The sequence below is a fragment of the Oncorhynchus tshawytscha genome, linkage group LG16 (assembly GCF_018296145.1).
Source record: "Oncorhynchus tshawytscha isolate Ot180627B linkage group LG16, Otsh_v2.0, whole genome shotgun sequence".
Taxonomy (NCBI): Eukaryota; Metazoa; Chordata; class Actinopteri; order Salmoniformes; family Salmonidae; genus Oncorhynchus; species Oncorhynchus tshawytscha.
In genome coordinates this window covers 62,931,561-62,947,558 of record NC_056444.1, presented here as the reverse complement: position 1 = coordinate 62,947,558, position 15,998 = coordinate 62,931,561, and the positions used below count along the sequence as shown (strand labels likewise).

The 15,998-nt window shown below is 40.1% G+C and overlaps 1 protein-coding gene across 9 annotated transcripts in view; it reads left to right on the top strand.

Annotated features, from left to right (window-relative positions):
* Positions 1-15,998, top strand: part of LOC112232557 (NAD kinase) — a 38,914-nt gene that overhangs the window by 10,262 nt on the left and 12,654 nt on the right. For 2 of the 9 annotated variants that reach the window (XM_042299475.1, XM_042299478.1), the window contains exon 1: positions 14,176-14,621. The exons of the other annotated variants lie outside the window; for them this stretch is intronic. In XM_042299475.1, the coding sequence (XP_042155409.1) occupies positions 14,545-14,621 (77 nt within the window). In that variant the 5' untranslated portion in view covers positions 14,176-14,544. Of the gene's footprint in view, positions 1-14,175; positions 14,622-15,998 lie in introns of those variants that run through there. 9 annotated transcript variants of the gene reach the window in all.

Below are 15,998 nucleotides of genomic sequence, written 5' to 3'. Positions count from 1 at the left end.
GAATATCTTCATTTGGAATCAAATTAGGCTGTTCAAATCAGCTCTGACTTCAGTCAGTGTTCTAGAAGGAATTGGGGCTGGAGTGCAATGTGTAAGGTGGTGCCAAGGTGCGCCTGATTTACCTTTGACCTGGACTGAGTGTGAAGTAACCTCCTTCACTTCGTATGGTCCAGTCCACCTGGGTTCCATCCACTTTCTCTTGTGGACTTTAACCCTCACCCAGTCACCAACCTTTACCTTCAGTAGTGGCGTGTCCCCCGGCAGCTCCCCCTCCTGGACCTTGTGAACCTGGGTAGAGAGTGCTGCAGAGAGAACAGTCAGTTTTTTCACATAATTAGACATTACAATTTGTTGTACATCAAGAGCGGGCATATGACCTCCCTCCCTTGGTGGACCAGGCATGACTCTTCCAGACACTTTTGTTATCTTAGCTTTCAAAATCTGATTTGGCGTTCCACCAGACCTTGGGACCGGGGGGTGGTACACAGAACCGAATCTGTGTGTTATGCCAAATCTTTCTTCCACCTGTCTCAGGTGTTTGTTGTTGAAATGTGAGCCATTTGTCAAATTTGATTTTTTTCTTGGGATGCCATACCTGGGTATTAGTTTGGTTTGTTAGCCACTTAACGACTGACCTAGCATCCCCCTTCGCTGTTGGTATTGCTTCTACCCATTTGGAGAACCTATCTACCATAACTAGGAGATAGCGTTTGCCTTTAGAATACATTGTCGGTGCCCATGTCGGTGTAGTCTATACTAATATCCTGAAAACATGCATTAGGTACTGGGTATGAGCCCATTGGTGTTTGATATGGTTTCTTTGGGTTGTGGCTGCCACAAATGTTGCATTCGTCACAAAATAAATCATCGTCATAAAATAAGTCAGTCATATTTTTCATGTGAGGGTGCCACCAGATGTGCGAGACCTTTTGGAGGGTCTTTAGTTTGCCTTCGTGTGTGGGGCCATGTGCTTCTCGTAAAAGTTCTGGGTCCATCAGTGTGGACTGCTCCATGGGCATAGGCTGAGTTTGTATAGATATTCACAGTCTTTCCTTTTCCTCTGATGAGGGCCTGCATCAATCCGATGATTTCAGCTAATTGGGCCGATGCTGTTTGAGGGATGATGGCTGATTGAAGGGTGACATCACGAGGTGAGCTGTTTTTTTCAATAGCTTTTGCTATTGCAGGAATGTATCTGGAGCATGTTGTCTGTCCTACCTCAATGTGGTCAAGTTTGGAAGAGTGGTACATCAAGACCCTTCTCTCCCCCTCTTGTTTCTGGAATAGGACGGATGAGGTGAATCCTTCCTTTTCAGAAGCATCCAAATGGAACTTGTTCTTGTAGTCAGGTGCAGTCAGAGCTGCTGCCGCTGATAGATCTGTTTTCAGGAGTGCTATGGCTGTTGATGCTTCAGCCGTCCAGGCCAGGGGTGCATGGAGGTTCCTTGATCGTAGGATGACCGTGCTGCCACTCCCTCTGGGCCACACACAATGGTACAACACCTGATAGGTGGGGTCAGGTCCATCATGTCTTCGTCCCAGTCTTCAGTATAGGGAGTCAGTCATCAGTGTCTCAGCTTGGGGAGTCTTATATGGGTGCAGAGTGTAGATTTGAGCTTTCAGTTGGTTGAACTTAAACTGGATGTGAGGGGTGGCAGGCCCTGTGGGTAGGCATTTTAGCCAGTACACTTCTTGGGTTTCAGACAGCGTGGGCATCGGCAGGAGTGGCATCATCATAATTCTTACTGGGCGATCAGGTGTTGAAGTGGGAGGGTTGGTGGATACTTCCACTCCACTTTCAGTAAGATATCTGGTGCACCCCATTTTGCATAAGAGGTTCCGTCCTAGTAGATCGATCGGGCATTTTGGACAGTACAGGAACTGGTGTTTCAACTGAGATTTCTCCCAGGAGAATGTTAAAGGGATAGTGCGGCTTTGAGCCTCAGGTGATCCCGTGACCCCTACCACCAATATGGAATCAGATGACAGCATTTGAGGGAACTTGATAGTAGAATAGGTGCATCCTGTGTCTACCAGGAACTGATGGGGAACACCCTCAACTTCACATATCATAGTTGGTTCAGTGTGTAGTTGAAAATATCGGCTCCCTTCTCCTGCCGTGGGTGGTGGGCATCTTTATGGCCAGGGCATGGCCTTCCCCTGCCATACCTGGAACTGTGGTTGGTTGTAATCTTGCTGTTGGTTGTAATATAGATGAGGAGGGGGTCCTCCTCTTCCCTCCCTCTTCCTCTTCCTCTCCTCTTCCTCTTCCTCTCCATTGCTGTTGCTGCGGGGAGAGTGGTTTCATGCAATCTCTGGCAAAGTGACCGGGAATTCCACAGTTATAACACTGGTAGTTTCCCCCTCTGTATGGTCCAGTGTAGGGGCCCCGTTGAGCCCATTGGCTGTTGTTGTTGCAGGATATACTGCTGTGGGGGAGGATATTGGGGTGGTGGGGGGTTGCTCACACACAATCTGTATGGCGGAGGTTCTGCTCTCTCTCTCTCGTCCCCTTCTTTTTGAACATGTATATCTTGTTCCTCTCAGTCTCACTTGCTCTTGCTTCCTCTAGCTCTCTCTGCATAATTTGGAGTCCCCCCCCCCCTGTAGGAGGTCTCCCGCTAAAGTAACCTGCTTGTGTCCATTTTCCCCTTATCACCTCCCATACTTCGTTCACTTTCCTGTACTGTTCCTTTCCTCCCGCTCTATCAGTCATGCGCTGTTCTAAATATTCATTGAACTTGAGTTTGGGTGTATTTGGGCCAGACATGTTATCACAAAATAATTACGTGAACTGCTAAGGTAATTATTAACGCGGTTAGGTAAGATATAACTAAGGCAGTGATTATCTGAAAAAAGGTCTTATTTGGCTCCTAATTCCTGTTCTAGCTCATCTGGTAATGTCTGAAATGTGTCCTCTAGGTTTGAGTCAGTCCTGTACTATGTCCTGTGTAATATGTGTTAATTTCCATCTTTGCATACTTAGCCCGTCCTTGGTCGAAACCAAGGATGTATTCGCGGTATCGGGACAGACTCAACTCTTGTACCCCACCCTCGTATTCAAAGGTTCTATCGGTATGTGATTACAGCTACGTGTGTGTTTCTCCGGTAGTTTATTTGAATTTGTTCAGCGATTTATTTAGGTATTTTCTAGAAATGATTCAGCGATTTCCTTTTGGAACAATATATTAGTGAATATATGCGGTTCTATAACAATTGTCAGAGTAATTCTAGCTCTGTAGGAAATATAGATAGAAATTTAGAGAGCTAAAAGTTGTTCAGTGAATTATTTAAATACTTTCTGCAAATAATTCAGTAACTTCCATTTGGAACTTATATCAGTAAATTCAAGCGATTCTATAACAATTGTCAGAATAATTTTATCTCCTGGGGAATACCAACAGCGGAAAGAGAGAAAAAAGAAACCGCGGCTTTATTTAAATATTTTAGCAGTGGCTTTTGGAACTTATATCACAGCTCGGCGATTCTGATCAATTGTCAGAATTTTGGCTCAGGGACCGTTTAATCTTACAGTGATTTATGTATTCAAATATGGCAATCATTCCTCAACAAATGTTTTCTGATAATTGGGCATTCAATAAAATTGTCAGAACATCAAAACTGGTTATATATGTTACAGTGTGAATGAAATACTGAAAATCAGTGTCTTTGGAAGCTAAACCATATACACCGGCTGTCAATCGAAATCGCACGGTGATTCGACTACTAGGTGGCTAGACTAACACGTTAAGCCCAATTAAACAGTATACCACTTATTTAATAGGATCTTTTACATGCATTAACTTCCCGGTCTAACACAAAATTAAACAGTATACCACTATTTAATATGATCTTTTAAATGCATTAACTCAGTTACATTGGTAACACAACCAATTAAACATAATTACACCACTTATTTAATAGGATCTTTTACATCCATTAACTACACTCTAACACAACCAATTAAACAGTATACCACTTATTTAATAGGATCAGTTTTACATGCATTAACAAACACGGATTCTAACTAGTGTATTGGTCAAAAACAACCAATTAAACAGTATACCACTATCCATTTAATAGAACTTTTACAGCATTTAACCTCACCTCTAACACAACAATTAAACAGTATACTTATTTATAGTTTTATATGCATTAATTTCTAGAACAAACCAATTTTAAAATCACCCAGTTACATTGGTCAGTTTACATTAATTCAGTATCCATTATACACTAGAATACAGCCTCGGTTTAACCTCATTTCTATGCAGATTTCAGAACAAACCGGATTCCCAGGGGGGATCTAGTGTATTGGTCAAACATTAATTTAGTATCCATTATAAAATAACTCAGTATAGGCCAATTAATAAAAATAAAATAAAAACAAGCAAAACAAGATCTCCTTGATCAATGCCTTAGGTTTTTATGTAAAAAAATTTTTTTGCAACGATTCATACTCACGCCCAGTACTTTCTGATCAAAATTTGGTTTAGGCTATAGATACAATATGCAGATTTCGATTAAACAGGCTCTGCTTACCTTTTAAGTAGAGCGCTCTGATCAGATTTCCTGCGGCAAGATGAATGGCAGATTTTCTCCTATGGACAGGTCACTCTTTCGTCTGATTTTGAGCCGTTGATCTGTTTCGTCCTCTCACACCAACTATCATAGATTGAATTCAGGAATAACCATCCTCATGCTACCATTTTGTTGGTGTTTACATGCTGGAGAGGAAATGCAAAACAACGACGCTGGACAGAGTGGAATCAGGTGTATCAAAAAGAAAGTTTATTGAGTCAAAGATATCTTGTCCTTCCGTTTATTGTGCACGGACCTAAGCAATATGACTCTGTGAGGAGTCAGAAAAATTAGGCTCCCTCGCCAGAGTTTACAACAGAATATATACACAGAATAATGTAGGTGGGGTCTCGTCGTGTTGATCTTCTGACTGGTCCTGAAGAGTTGGAGGTGGGCCCTGCTCTTAGCCAGAGCAGGAGCCCCATTGGTGCACAGCAAAGTCCTTTGCTCTTGGCACCCGACCAGTAGGGGGTAGAGTGTGAGTGTACAGTGCTCATGAAATGTATGTGTGTGTCAAGGAAGCGTGGATATTGGTAATGTCTGCTTTTAGGTGTTTCCTGTCTTTGCAGGAGTGCATGCAAGGGTCAATGCCAGTGAGATAGTTTGGCACCCTAAGCTCGTTAGTGTTGCAGGCTGTTCTTTGTAGTTACAGGGGAGTATATTTGCGTGATGGCAACTGTGTGTCCTTCAGATAATCATGTTATTGCACGTAGGCTCTAAACTTGACTGAGGACACTGGGCCCAGAGTTATCTGAGGGCATCCGGTTTAACCAGAGCTTTGGTCTGCTAGTAATGCCTGATATTAGATTATTATATAACACCTGTTACATCGGATGCGTAACTTTTTCTCAGCGTGAGACTCTCCTATTAATTTCAACGAAACCTGGGCGTGAGCGCGCCAGCTGCACGAGAGGCTCTATTTTCAAGATTTCAACATGCAGCTCACACCTGATGGAGCTTATACACAAGGTGAAACAATGGCTTCACATGAATTTTCAATGGAAGCGATGCGAGCATGGGCGATATTGCAGCGCGAGTAACCAATCGTAGCTCACCATTGCTTCTAACCCCTACTGGATTGACTGGCAATGGCTGTTGATACGTAGCACTGCCTACAGTGATGCAAATGTATCAATTTTGTTGCTAGATTTAGCAACTTTTCAGACTACCCTGGCAACTTTTTTTTCAAACAGCACCTAGCAACAAATTTAGATACTTTTAAACATTTATTTAGAACTTTTAGCAACTTATGAATAGTGAATCAAATGCTAAAATGCATGTATTTTCCCTCTAAATAACACAAAAACAATTTTCTCTGTCACACACTAAGTCATAACACACGTGCCTGGCTGCAAAAGTGCATCGTGAGTGACATCAGCAGAAGGCCAGCAGAAATTTCAGTACATTGCAAATCATTGATGGCTGACTGCAGCAGCAGTAGTACGGGTTCGTCGAGCCAAACCCAATGAATATAGTTGGTCACGAATGTTTGATCTTGAACAGAACTTACAACATCAATCAACATGTCTCAATCAAAATTGTACAGAAAAGAGTGGGAGTCTGTACCTGAACAAATGTCAAATCATATTTTTCGCCGAGTTGGCCAGTGAATTTGAGTCACGTTATTGTGTATTCTACATAATGATGCAGTTTTACGTTATCATGCAATGACATCACAACGTCATTTAGCAACTTTTTTAGCAACAAATCAAATTGCCTCTAGCAACTTCCCTGAAAATTAGTTGGCAACACTGACTACCTAGCATGCTTGCTAGCTTGTTAGCATCCACATGAGGGCGAAGCGAGTGTGGCAAGGTGAGTTACCTCTTTAAAGTTTATCTCGGCCTGAGCAATAGGAATAAGTGGCTCGCACTCGGCTTGCCCTGACCAATGTTAACTATCCACTGTAGCAGGTAAAAATATATATTTTGTGACGCCCATACTGGAATTCTTTGCAGTTTGGTTCTATTCAGTTTTTTAAAAATCCCCTGCCTAATGGGACAACCACAGAGCAGACTCAACTTTCCCAGCTGCCATAAATGCCATAAATTGTCTGTCTTTCACTTTAACAATGGGGATGAACCAGGAAGAGCAGTTTTAGGCTACACCTACTGGAATTCCTTACTGTTTTGTTGTTTTCAGAAGAAGAAGAAGAAAAATCACCTGGGCCAACTTTAGAGCAGGCTCAACTTGCCCGACTGCTCAGTTCACTTGCCCCAGGCATTAGGGCAACCCTTAAGGTCCCTGCTACAACTAGGTTCCAGAGTTTTACCTGGTTACCATCAGGAGAAAAATAATTGCTGCACCACTCTGGGACCTGTGGTGCCACCTCTGACAGGGGGACATGTCGAAATGCAAATTTTTAGCAATTTAGCAAGTCTTTATTCATACAAAAAATGTATTGAATTTTCCATGTGGTCTATATTAAAGGGCACTTCATTTAATATAACAGATTTTTTAAATTCAATATTGGTGCACAATTTCAATTTAAAATATCAAAGGGGCTGAAAGGGGACTCATTTTGCAGAATGACCCCGATAATGTTGCATGTAAGCTTATATTATTTATGGATGGATCATACAGAAATATCAAAACATTCTTTCAACACCTCCAAATTGGTGCGGGAACTGTCTATGGCGTGGGAACTGCTGACTTACTGCCCTTTTCTAAGACACCTGCTGGTAACTCTTAAAGGAAAGGTTCACCCATTTTGAATGTTATATTGTTTTTGTGCATCTCTGAGTGATGTTCCATTGATTCCCTGGGTCATTTCATGTTTTCATGTGTATCTGTGTTATTGGCGTTCTATTGACGTAGCACCGTGATAAAGTAATAGGAATACGACTTTTAGATCACTATTTCAATACTTGCCGATGTCATAATTTGGAAGGATGTCTTCTCTCGAATGAGCTATTAATCATATATTTTTGCGATATTCCTACCTCGAAATGTGTAATAGCATATTTTTCCTATTTGTCTGCGTCTTTAGTCCAGGGTGTATTGCATGGTGCCGTTGCTAGAATATTATAGAAAGGAGATAGGAATGTATAACACCCCACCCAGCAGACTGTCGACCAGTCCATTCATGTTGTCATGCTAAACTAATCGTCACGCAATCCCTTCTCAAAGTCAGTGTATATGTCGAGAAACGTGCCTATTATCCTCTAAAGTACGTAATGTCACAAATCCTAAGCTATACAATACTACAGATGGCAAGTTAATTATCTCACATCTCGGAAAAGACTTGTAATGTTTATATTTTGGGTTCTGATGGAGTACAACATTTTTAACTAAGGTCATGAGGCATTTCTAAGTTATATTGTTCAAGAATCCGTGGCTACATATTATTTGTTTATAAAAATGGATGTAGCAACTGCAGATTGCCCCTTTAAGAAGAAAGAAAGTTCACTTAAAGGTGCTACACAATATTTGTTTGAATTTCTGCATTGCCATTTAAAAAGTATACCTGGCGCTAAGTGGAATGATAGTGTTAAAAGTGTTAAGCCATTTTTGCGCATTTGTTTTAAACATCTATTGCATTAAAGTACTTAATTATTACCAAGAAATGATTTCAAAATTATATAAAAACAACTGCATTGGGCATATTTAAAAACATATATATATTTATTTTGTCATTTAGCAGACGCTCTTAACCGGAGTGACTTACAGTTAGTGCATTCATTTTAAGATATCAAGGTGGGGACAACTATATATCACAGTCATAGTAAGTTAATTATTCCTAAATAAAGTAGCTATCAGTAAAGTCAGGGCTAGTAAAGGGGGGGGGGTCAAGTGCGAGTGTTAGTTCACAAAAGTTTTTTTTTTTTGTGAGTCAATAAGTATTCAACCCTTTTGTTATGGCAAGCCTAAATAAGTTCAGGAGTAAAAATGTACCTAACAAGTCACACAATAAGTTGCATGGACTTGTGTGCAATAATTGTGTTTAACATGATTTTTGAATGACTACCTCATCTCTGTATCCCACACATACAATTATCTGTAAGGTCCCTCAGTCGAGCAGTGACTTTCAAGCACAGATTGAACCACAAAGACCAGGAAGGTTTTCCAATGCCTTGCAAAGAACGGCACGTATTGGTAGATGGGTAAAAAAAAGAGCAGACATTGAATATCCCTTTGAGTGAAGGACTGTAACGGAACTTTTCGAGTTTTTGTCTGGACGAAGTGCCTGCGCCTCATGAAGATGGATTACTGGGCTGAACACGCTAACAACAAGTGGCTATTTGGACATAAATGATGGACTTTATGGAACAAATCAGTCATTTATTGTCGAACTGGGATTCCTGGGAGTGCCTTCTGATGAAGATCATCAAAGGTAAGTGAATATTTATGTTGTTATTTCTATCTTTGTTGACTCCAAAATGGCAGATATTCCTCTGGCTGTTTTGGGTTCTGAGCGCCGTTCTCAGATTATGCTTTTTCTGTAACGTTTTTTTAAAATCTGACACAGCGATTGCATTAAGGAGAAGTCCATCTTTAATTCTGTGAATAACAGTTGAATCTTTTATCAATGTTTATTATGAGTATTTCTGCAAAATCACCAGATATTTTGGAATCAAAACATTACTGCACATAAAGCGCCAATGTAAACTGAGATTTTTGGATATAAATATGTACATTGTCGAACAAAACATGCATGTTTTATGTAACATGATGTCCCATGAGTGTCATCTGATGAAGATCATCAAAGGTTAGTGATTAATTTTATCTATATTTCTGCTTTTTGTGACTCCTATCTTTGGCTGGAAAAATGGCTGTGTTTAAAAAAAACTTGGCTATGACCTAACATAATCATATGTTGTGCTTTCGCTGTAAAACATTTTTGAAATTGGACACATTGGGTAGATTAACAAGATGTTTATCTTTCATTTGCTGTATTGGACTTGTGAAAGTTAAATATTTCAAAAAAGTTATTTTTGAATTTCTCACGCTGCCTTTTCAGCAGAATGTTGTGCGGAACCCCTGCCCTAGAAAGGTTAAAACAGAGTTTAATGGCTGTGATAGAAAACTGAGGATGGATCAACAACATTCTAGTTACTCCACAATACTAACCTAATTGACAGAATGAAAAGAAGGAAGCCTGTACAGAATAAAAAATATTCCAAAACATGCATCATGTTTGCAATAAGTACTGCAATAATCACTAAAGTAAAACTGGAAATAATGTAACAAATAAATAATCTTTATATTTGAATACAAAGCGTTATATTGGGGCAAATCCAACACAACACATCACTGAGTACCACTCTTCATATTTTCAAGCATGGTGGTGGCTGCATCATGTTATGTGTATGCTTGTCACCGGCAAGGACTAGGGAGTTTTTTAAGATAAAAAGACATGGAATAGAGCTAAGCACAGGCAAAATCATAGATGAAAACCTGGTTCAGTCTGCTTTCCAACAGACACTGGGAGACAAATTCACCTTTCAGCAGGACAGTAACCTAAAAAAACATCTGCAATTTCCAGCTACAATAGTCATCTACAACATTTAACAATGTCTACGCTGTATTTCTGATCAATTTGAATTTATTTTAATGGACAAAAAACTTGCTTTTCTTTCAAAAACAAGGACATTTATAAGTGACCCCGAACTTTTGAACAGAAGTGTGTGTATGTGTGTGTGTGTGTGTGTGTGTGTATAGATATATTTATCCCCCCCAAAAAATATTTGGGGGATTGGAAATGATGCAGACAATTACATTGATTGAAGCAACAATCTGCAATATTAAAGCTGATCCACACCCCCCAAAAATAAATATAAAAATAGAGAACATTGAGTGTTCTTTAGTGGCCTAGTTACAGTTTTGACTTAAATTGGCTTGAAAATCTGTGGCAAGACTTGAAAATGGCTCTCTAGCAACGATCAACAACCAACTTGACAGAGGTTGAAGAATTAAAAAATATATATAATGTACAATCCTGGAGTGCACAGCTCTTAGAGATTTGCCTAGAAAGACTGTAATCGCTGCCAAGGTGATTCTAACATCTATTACCTCGGGTGTGAACACTTACAGTGGGGCAAAAAAGTATTTAGTCAGCCACCAATTGTGCAAGTTCTCCCACTTAAAAAGATGAGAGAGGTCTGAAATTTTCATCATAGGTACACTTCAACTATGACAGACAAAATGAGGGGAAAAAATCCAGAAAATCACATTGTAGGATTTTTTATAAATTTATTTGCAAATTATGGTGGAAAATAAGTATTTGGTCAATAGCAAAAGTTTATCTCAATACTTTGTTTTATACCCTTTGTTGGCAATGACAGAGGTCAAACGTTTTCTGTAAGTCTTCACAAGGTTTTCACACACTTGCTGGTATTTTGGCCCATTCCTCCATGCAGATCTCCTCTAGAGCAGTGATGTTTTGGGGCTGTTGCTGGGCAACACAGACTTTCAACTCCCTCCAAAGATTTGTGGACAGGTGTCTTTTATCAGTATAAAAGACACCTGTCCACAACCTCAAACAGTCACACTCCAAACTCCACTATGGCCAAGACCAAAGAGCTGTCAAAGGACACCAGAAACAAAATTGTAGACCTGCACCAGGCTGGGAAGACTGAATCTGCAATAGGTAAGCAGCTTGGTTTGAAGAAATCGACTGTGGGAGCAATTATTAGGAAATGGAAGACATACAAGACCACTGATAATCTCCCTCGATCTGGGGCTCCACGCAAGGTCTCACCCCGTGGGGTCAAAATGATCACAAGAACGGTAAGCAAAAATCCCAGAACCACACGGGGGGGACCTAGTGCATGACCTGCAGAGAGCTGTGACCAAAGTAACAAAGCCTACCATCAGTAACACACTACGCCGCCAGGGACTCAAATCCTGCAGTGCCAGACGTGTCCCCCTGCTTAATTAAGCCAGTACATGTCCAGGCCCGTCTGAAGTTTGCTAGAGAGCATTTGGAGGATCCAGAAGAAGATTGAGAGAATGTCATATGGTCAGATGAAACCAAAATATAACTTTTTGGTAAATACTCAACTTGTCGTGTTTGGAGGACAAAGAATGCTGAGTTGCATCCAAAGAACACCATACCTACTGTAAAGCATGGGGGTGGAAACATCATGCTGGGGCTGTTTTTCTGCAAAGGGACCAGGACGACTGATCCGTGTAAAGGAAAGAATGAATGGGGCCATGTATCGTGAGATTTTGAGTGAAAACCTCCTTCCATCAGCAAGGGCATTGAAGATGAAACGTGGCTGGGTCTTTCAGCATGACAATGATTCCAAACACACCGCCCGGGCAACGACGGAGTGGCTTCGTAAGAAGCATTTCAAGGTCCTGGAGTGGCCTAGCCAGTCTCCAGATCTCAACCCCATAGAAAATCTTTGGAGGGAGTTGAAAGTCCGTGTTGCCCAGCAACAGCCCCAAAACATCACTGCTCTAGAGGAGATCTGCATGGAGGAATGGGCCAAAATACCAGCAACCGTGTGTGAAAACCTTGTGAAGACTTACAGAAAACGTTTGACATCCCCATATTTTTTTTCTGCTCTTTTGCACACCAGTATGTCTACTTGCACATCCTCATCTGCACATCTATCACTCCAGTGTTAATTGCTAAATTGTAATTATTTCACCTCTATGGCCTATTTATTGCCTTACCTTCCTACTCTTCTACATTTGCACACATTGTACATTTTTCTATTGTGTTATTGACTGTACTTTTGTTTATGTGTACCACTGTGTTGTTGTTTTTGTCGCACTACTTTGCTTTATCTTGGCCAGGTCGCAGTTGTAAATGAGAACTTGTTCTCAACTGGCCTACCTGGTTAAATAAGGGTGAAATATATACTGTATGTTTTTTTAAATGAGTGAAAATCAACACAACAGTCACTAAATGGATTCACTGACACAGTAATAAGGCTTTGGTCTCCAGTTAGGTCTTCGGCATCCAATCGAAAAACCTAACCACAATGGGAAAATAAGTTTCTTGTTTAGTATCGAAATAAGGAGACAGGAGTTGCACATTTATAGACTGTAAAAAAACATAATTGTTATTGTCAGTGTAAAATAGTCTGCATTTCACAAGGGCCATTTTTGTTTTAGATGTTTACTTTTTATCCTGGTATGAAAATATTCCTTTCACTAGTGCAGGGTTTGTTCTAGATCAAAAACGGGCTTAGGTACACAATTTGCCATGGGGCTGAGATAAGATGTTGCTGTTTTCAAGCAAATTTCCTGCAATTCGCCACATTTTGCAATAGCTTATGCTGTGTTCTTTAAACTATCTGAATGACTCAAATATAATAAATTCAATGGGAGCCCCATGCCATGACAAAAATAGTCAGATATTATATTATTAAAATATAGGTCCATTATATATTCTGCTTCATTTTCTATCTGAATATGTTTTCCCATCCCATATAAATTTCCGGCCAGCCCAAGCATTTCCTATGCAGAAAGAACCCTGCATTAGTGGATATTTGTTTCCAGTTATTTCCCGTTATATAATGTGGAGATGTCTGCTGTGCTGATTTGACTGATGTGGGCAAGAGAATGCTCAAGAGAAAGTTGCTTAATCTGCAGGCAGTGACATGTTTTAGCCTTGAAAGTGTGACCAATGTCCGCACTGACAATCACACACAGGCAACCCCTCCCCCTTTCTTACACACATACACACACTTGTGTTGTGTTGTGTGATTCACCCCTAAAAATAAAAATTCCATCTTCTGTCCAACTCATCTCCAGTCATTGGTGAAGAAGTCCCCCCCCTCAATTTGTTGGGCATGGTGTCCCATGTTGACTCCAATGCTTCCCACAGTTATGTCAAGTTGGCTGTTCTCGTTGCAGTTCTTGACAAAACCCAGTGAGTCTGGCACCTATTACCATAACCTGTTCAAAGATACTTAAGTCTTTCCCATTCACCCTCTGAATCACTTACATATATAATCCATGTCTCATTTGTCTCAAGTTTTAACAATCCTTCTTTAACCTGTCTCCTCCCCTTCATCTACACTGATTTGAAGTGGATTTAACAAGTGACATCAATGAGGGATCATAGCATTCACCTGGTCAGTCTATGTCATGGAAAGAGCAGGTGTCCTTAATGTTTTGGACACTAAGTGTAGTGTGTCTGTCATTATAATGAAGAGCAGTCTTTGACAGGCACTCATTTTAGGATGGCCCTTTTCTGTTATGTAGCAAAAGATTTGTTTACTATTTGTTTCATTATTAAACTCTTCTAAAATGTGTCTATTTTAATACATTCATGGAAGTTTTTTTATTCGGCAGAGCATTATGGGGTAGTTACATTTTTTTTTTTTTACTGTATATGCCCAAGGAAAAACATAATACTCATTGAAAAATATAAAACAAACAACAATTCATAGTACTTATTCCTCATATCAAGGAAGTGTAATCCATCTGTAGTGGTCCTATGTATGTAATGTTCTCAGATTAACTACTTTTAGGAAGGACTAACCCGGGAAAGTCCATTTGAGCATTGTTCTATAACATCTTAACACGTCCAGCCAATGAGAGAGTTGTCTTCCCTTAAAGGGGAGGGTCTGTAATTGTTGTAGGCGGGGCTGATGATGATGTCATTCTATCAGGTCTGTTTTAAGATGAGTGAGAGGTTTGGGTCACCGTCAGAATGCAGAGTAGAGATTTAGAGTTAATATTTACACAAGGCAATCCAGGAAGAAGTAGTGACAACTGTGGCTTTTCTGGTGGTTTGATGAAGGATAGATATTGAAGGCAGCTTATGGGAAGACTATCAACAGAATTCAACTTCAGTGGTGAGATCTGCATTAGGTGCTTAAATACAACTTGAATTAACCACTGTATTTTTTTAAAGAATGCTTTAGGCACACAGAGACTACAGAGCAAAATGAGTTGTTTTGCTTTAGATAGTGGAATCGGTAGACTGAAGAGCAGGTAGCTAGGCATAACCAAGCACAGTCTTTCAGTGCTCTCTCCACCCATCTCTGCTTGAAGAAGCATCACATGCAGACAGCCATGAAATTCAACCAGTGTGTGCAACCGCAAGCTCCGGAGAACAGCGACAACAAAGTGTGGAAATGGTGAGAATATTCTCTCTCTCTGTCTTTCTATTTGGCTGACAGGCTTTCTCAGTAGGAACATGGCTTTACCAGTAATGTTTGATGAGTGAAGTACTAACCTGCATTGTTCTGTAGTGTCAGCATAGTAAATGTGTTTTTTTCCTTTTGCTTTTGGTTTGTCATTAGGTGACATTAGGACCTGAAAGACTTATACCTGTGTACTAGTATCTATGGTATGTACAGATAGTATCCATCTGTAGAGTATCTATGGTCATATGGGCATGATTTTACTCTCATTTGTAAACAGTGGAATTTAAAATGAGAAGTACTATTCCTAGATGGCTGGCTGTAGGTTGAGGTTATTATGAGTGACTGTTATTTGTAACTAAATGAGCCCTACCACTGACAAAAACACAGGCACATTGTGATATAGTCCATATTTGGTCTTTGGAATGAAACAGGGACGAGGGGTTTGCCGACCTGTTTAGCCAGACTTTCTCCAATGGGGGCAGGGGTGTGGGTGAGGGTTTGCCTGTTCTGATATTGGCTTATAACATAGGCTAATTGTGTGCTCACTGCTCACATATGTCACACAAACAAATTACATGTTTTTAGAAAGTACCTTTCGTAGTAAAGCCCAATGTTACGTTTTGTAAAGATGTTTTCTCATGTATCAAAACTTTAGCATCTTTTTATATTTTTTTTGTAGCCTATTCCTGTGTGGAATTATAATTTGTGGCCTTTCATGAATAGAGGTACATTCAGAGAAAGTCATGAGTTGGGGTTGTGTCTTCGGTCTGTAATATTTTGACACAAGCCCCCACCTCACCCCACGAGCACTAATGACTGTGGTGCACTGCACACACCCTCTCTGGCTAACACACCCTCTCTGTTGTTGACAATAAACAGATACAGTGGGGCAAAAAAGTATTTAGTCAGCCACCAATTGTGCAAGTTCTCCCACTTAAAAAGATGAGAGAGGCCTGTAATTTTCATCATAGGTACACTTCAACTATGACAGACATTGCCAACAAAGGGTATATAACAAGTATTGAGAAACTTTTGTTATTGACCAAATACTTATTTTCCACCATAATTTGCAAATAAATTCATTAAAACTCCTACAATGTGATTTTCTGGATTTCTTTTCTCATTTTGTCTGTCATAGTTGAAGTGTACCTATGATGAAAATGACAGGCCTCTCTCATCTTTTTAAGTGGGAGAACTTGCACAATTGGTGGCTGACTAAATACTTTTTTGCCCCACTGTACACATTTAGAAAGTCAGAAACAACATATTGAAACCTTGATTTGTAATGAAAGATGATCCTCCAAGTACACACTACCACTAATCTCAGCAACAAAGAATCTCACGTAAACTACTCAATTCCATTTACAG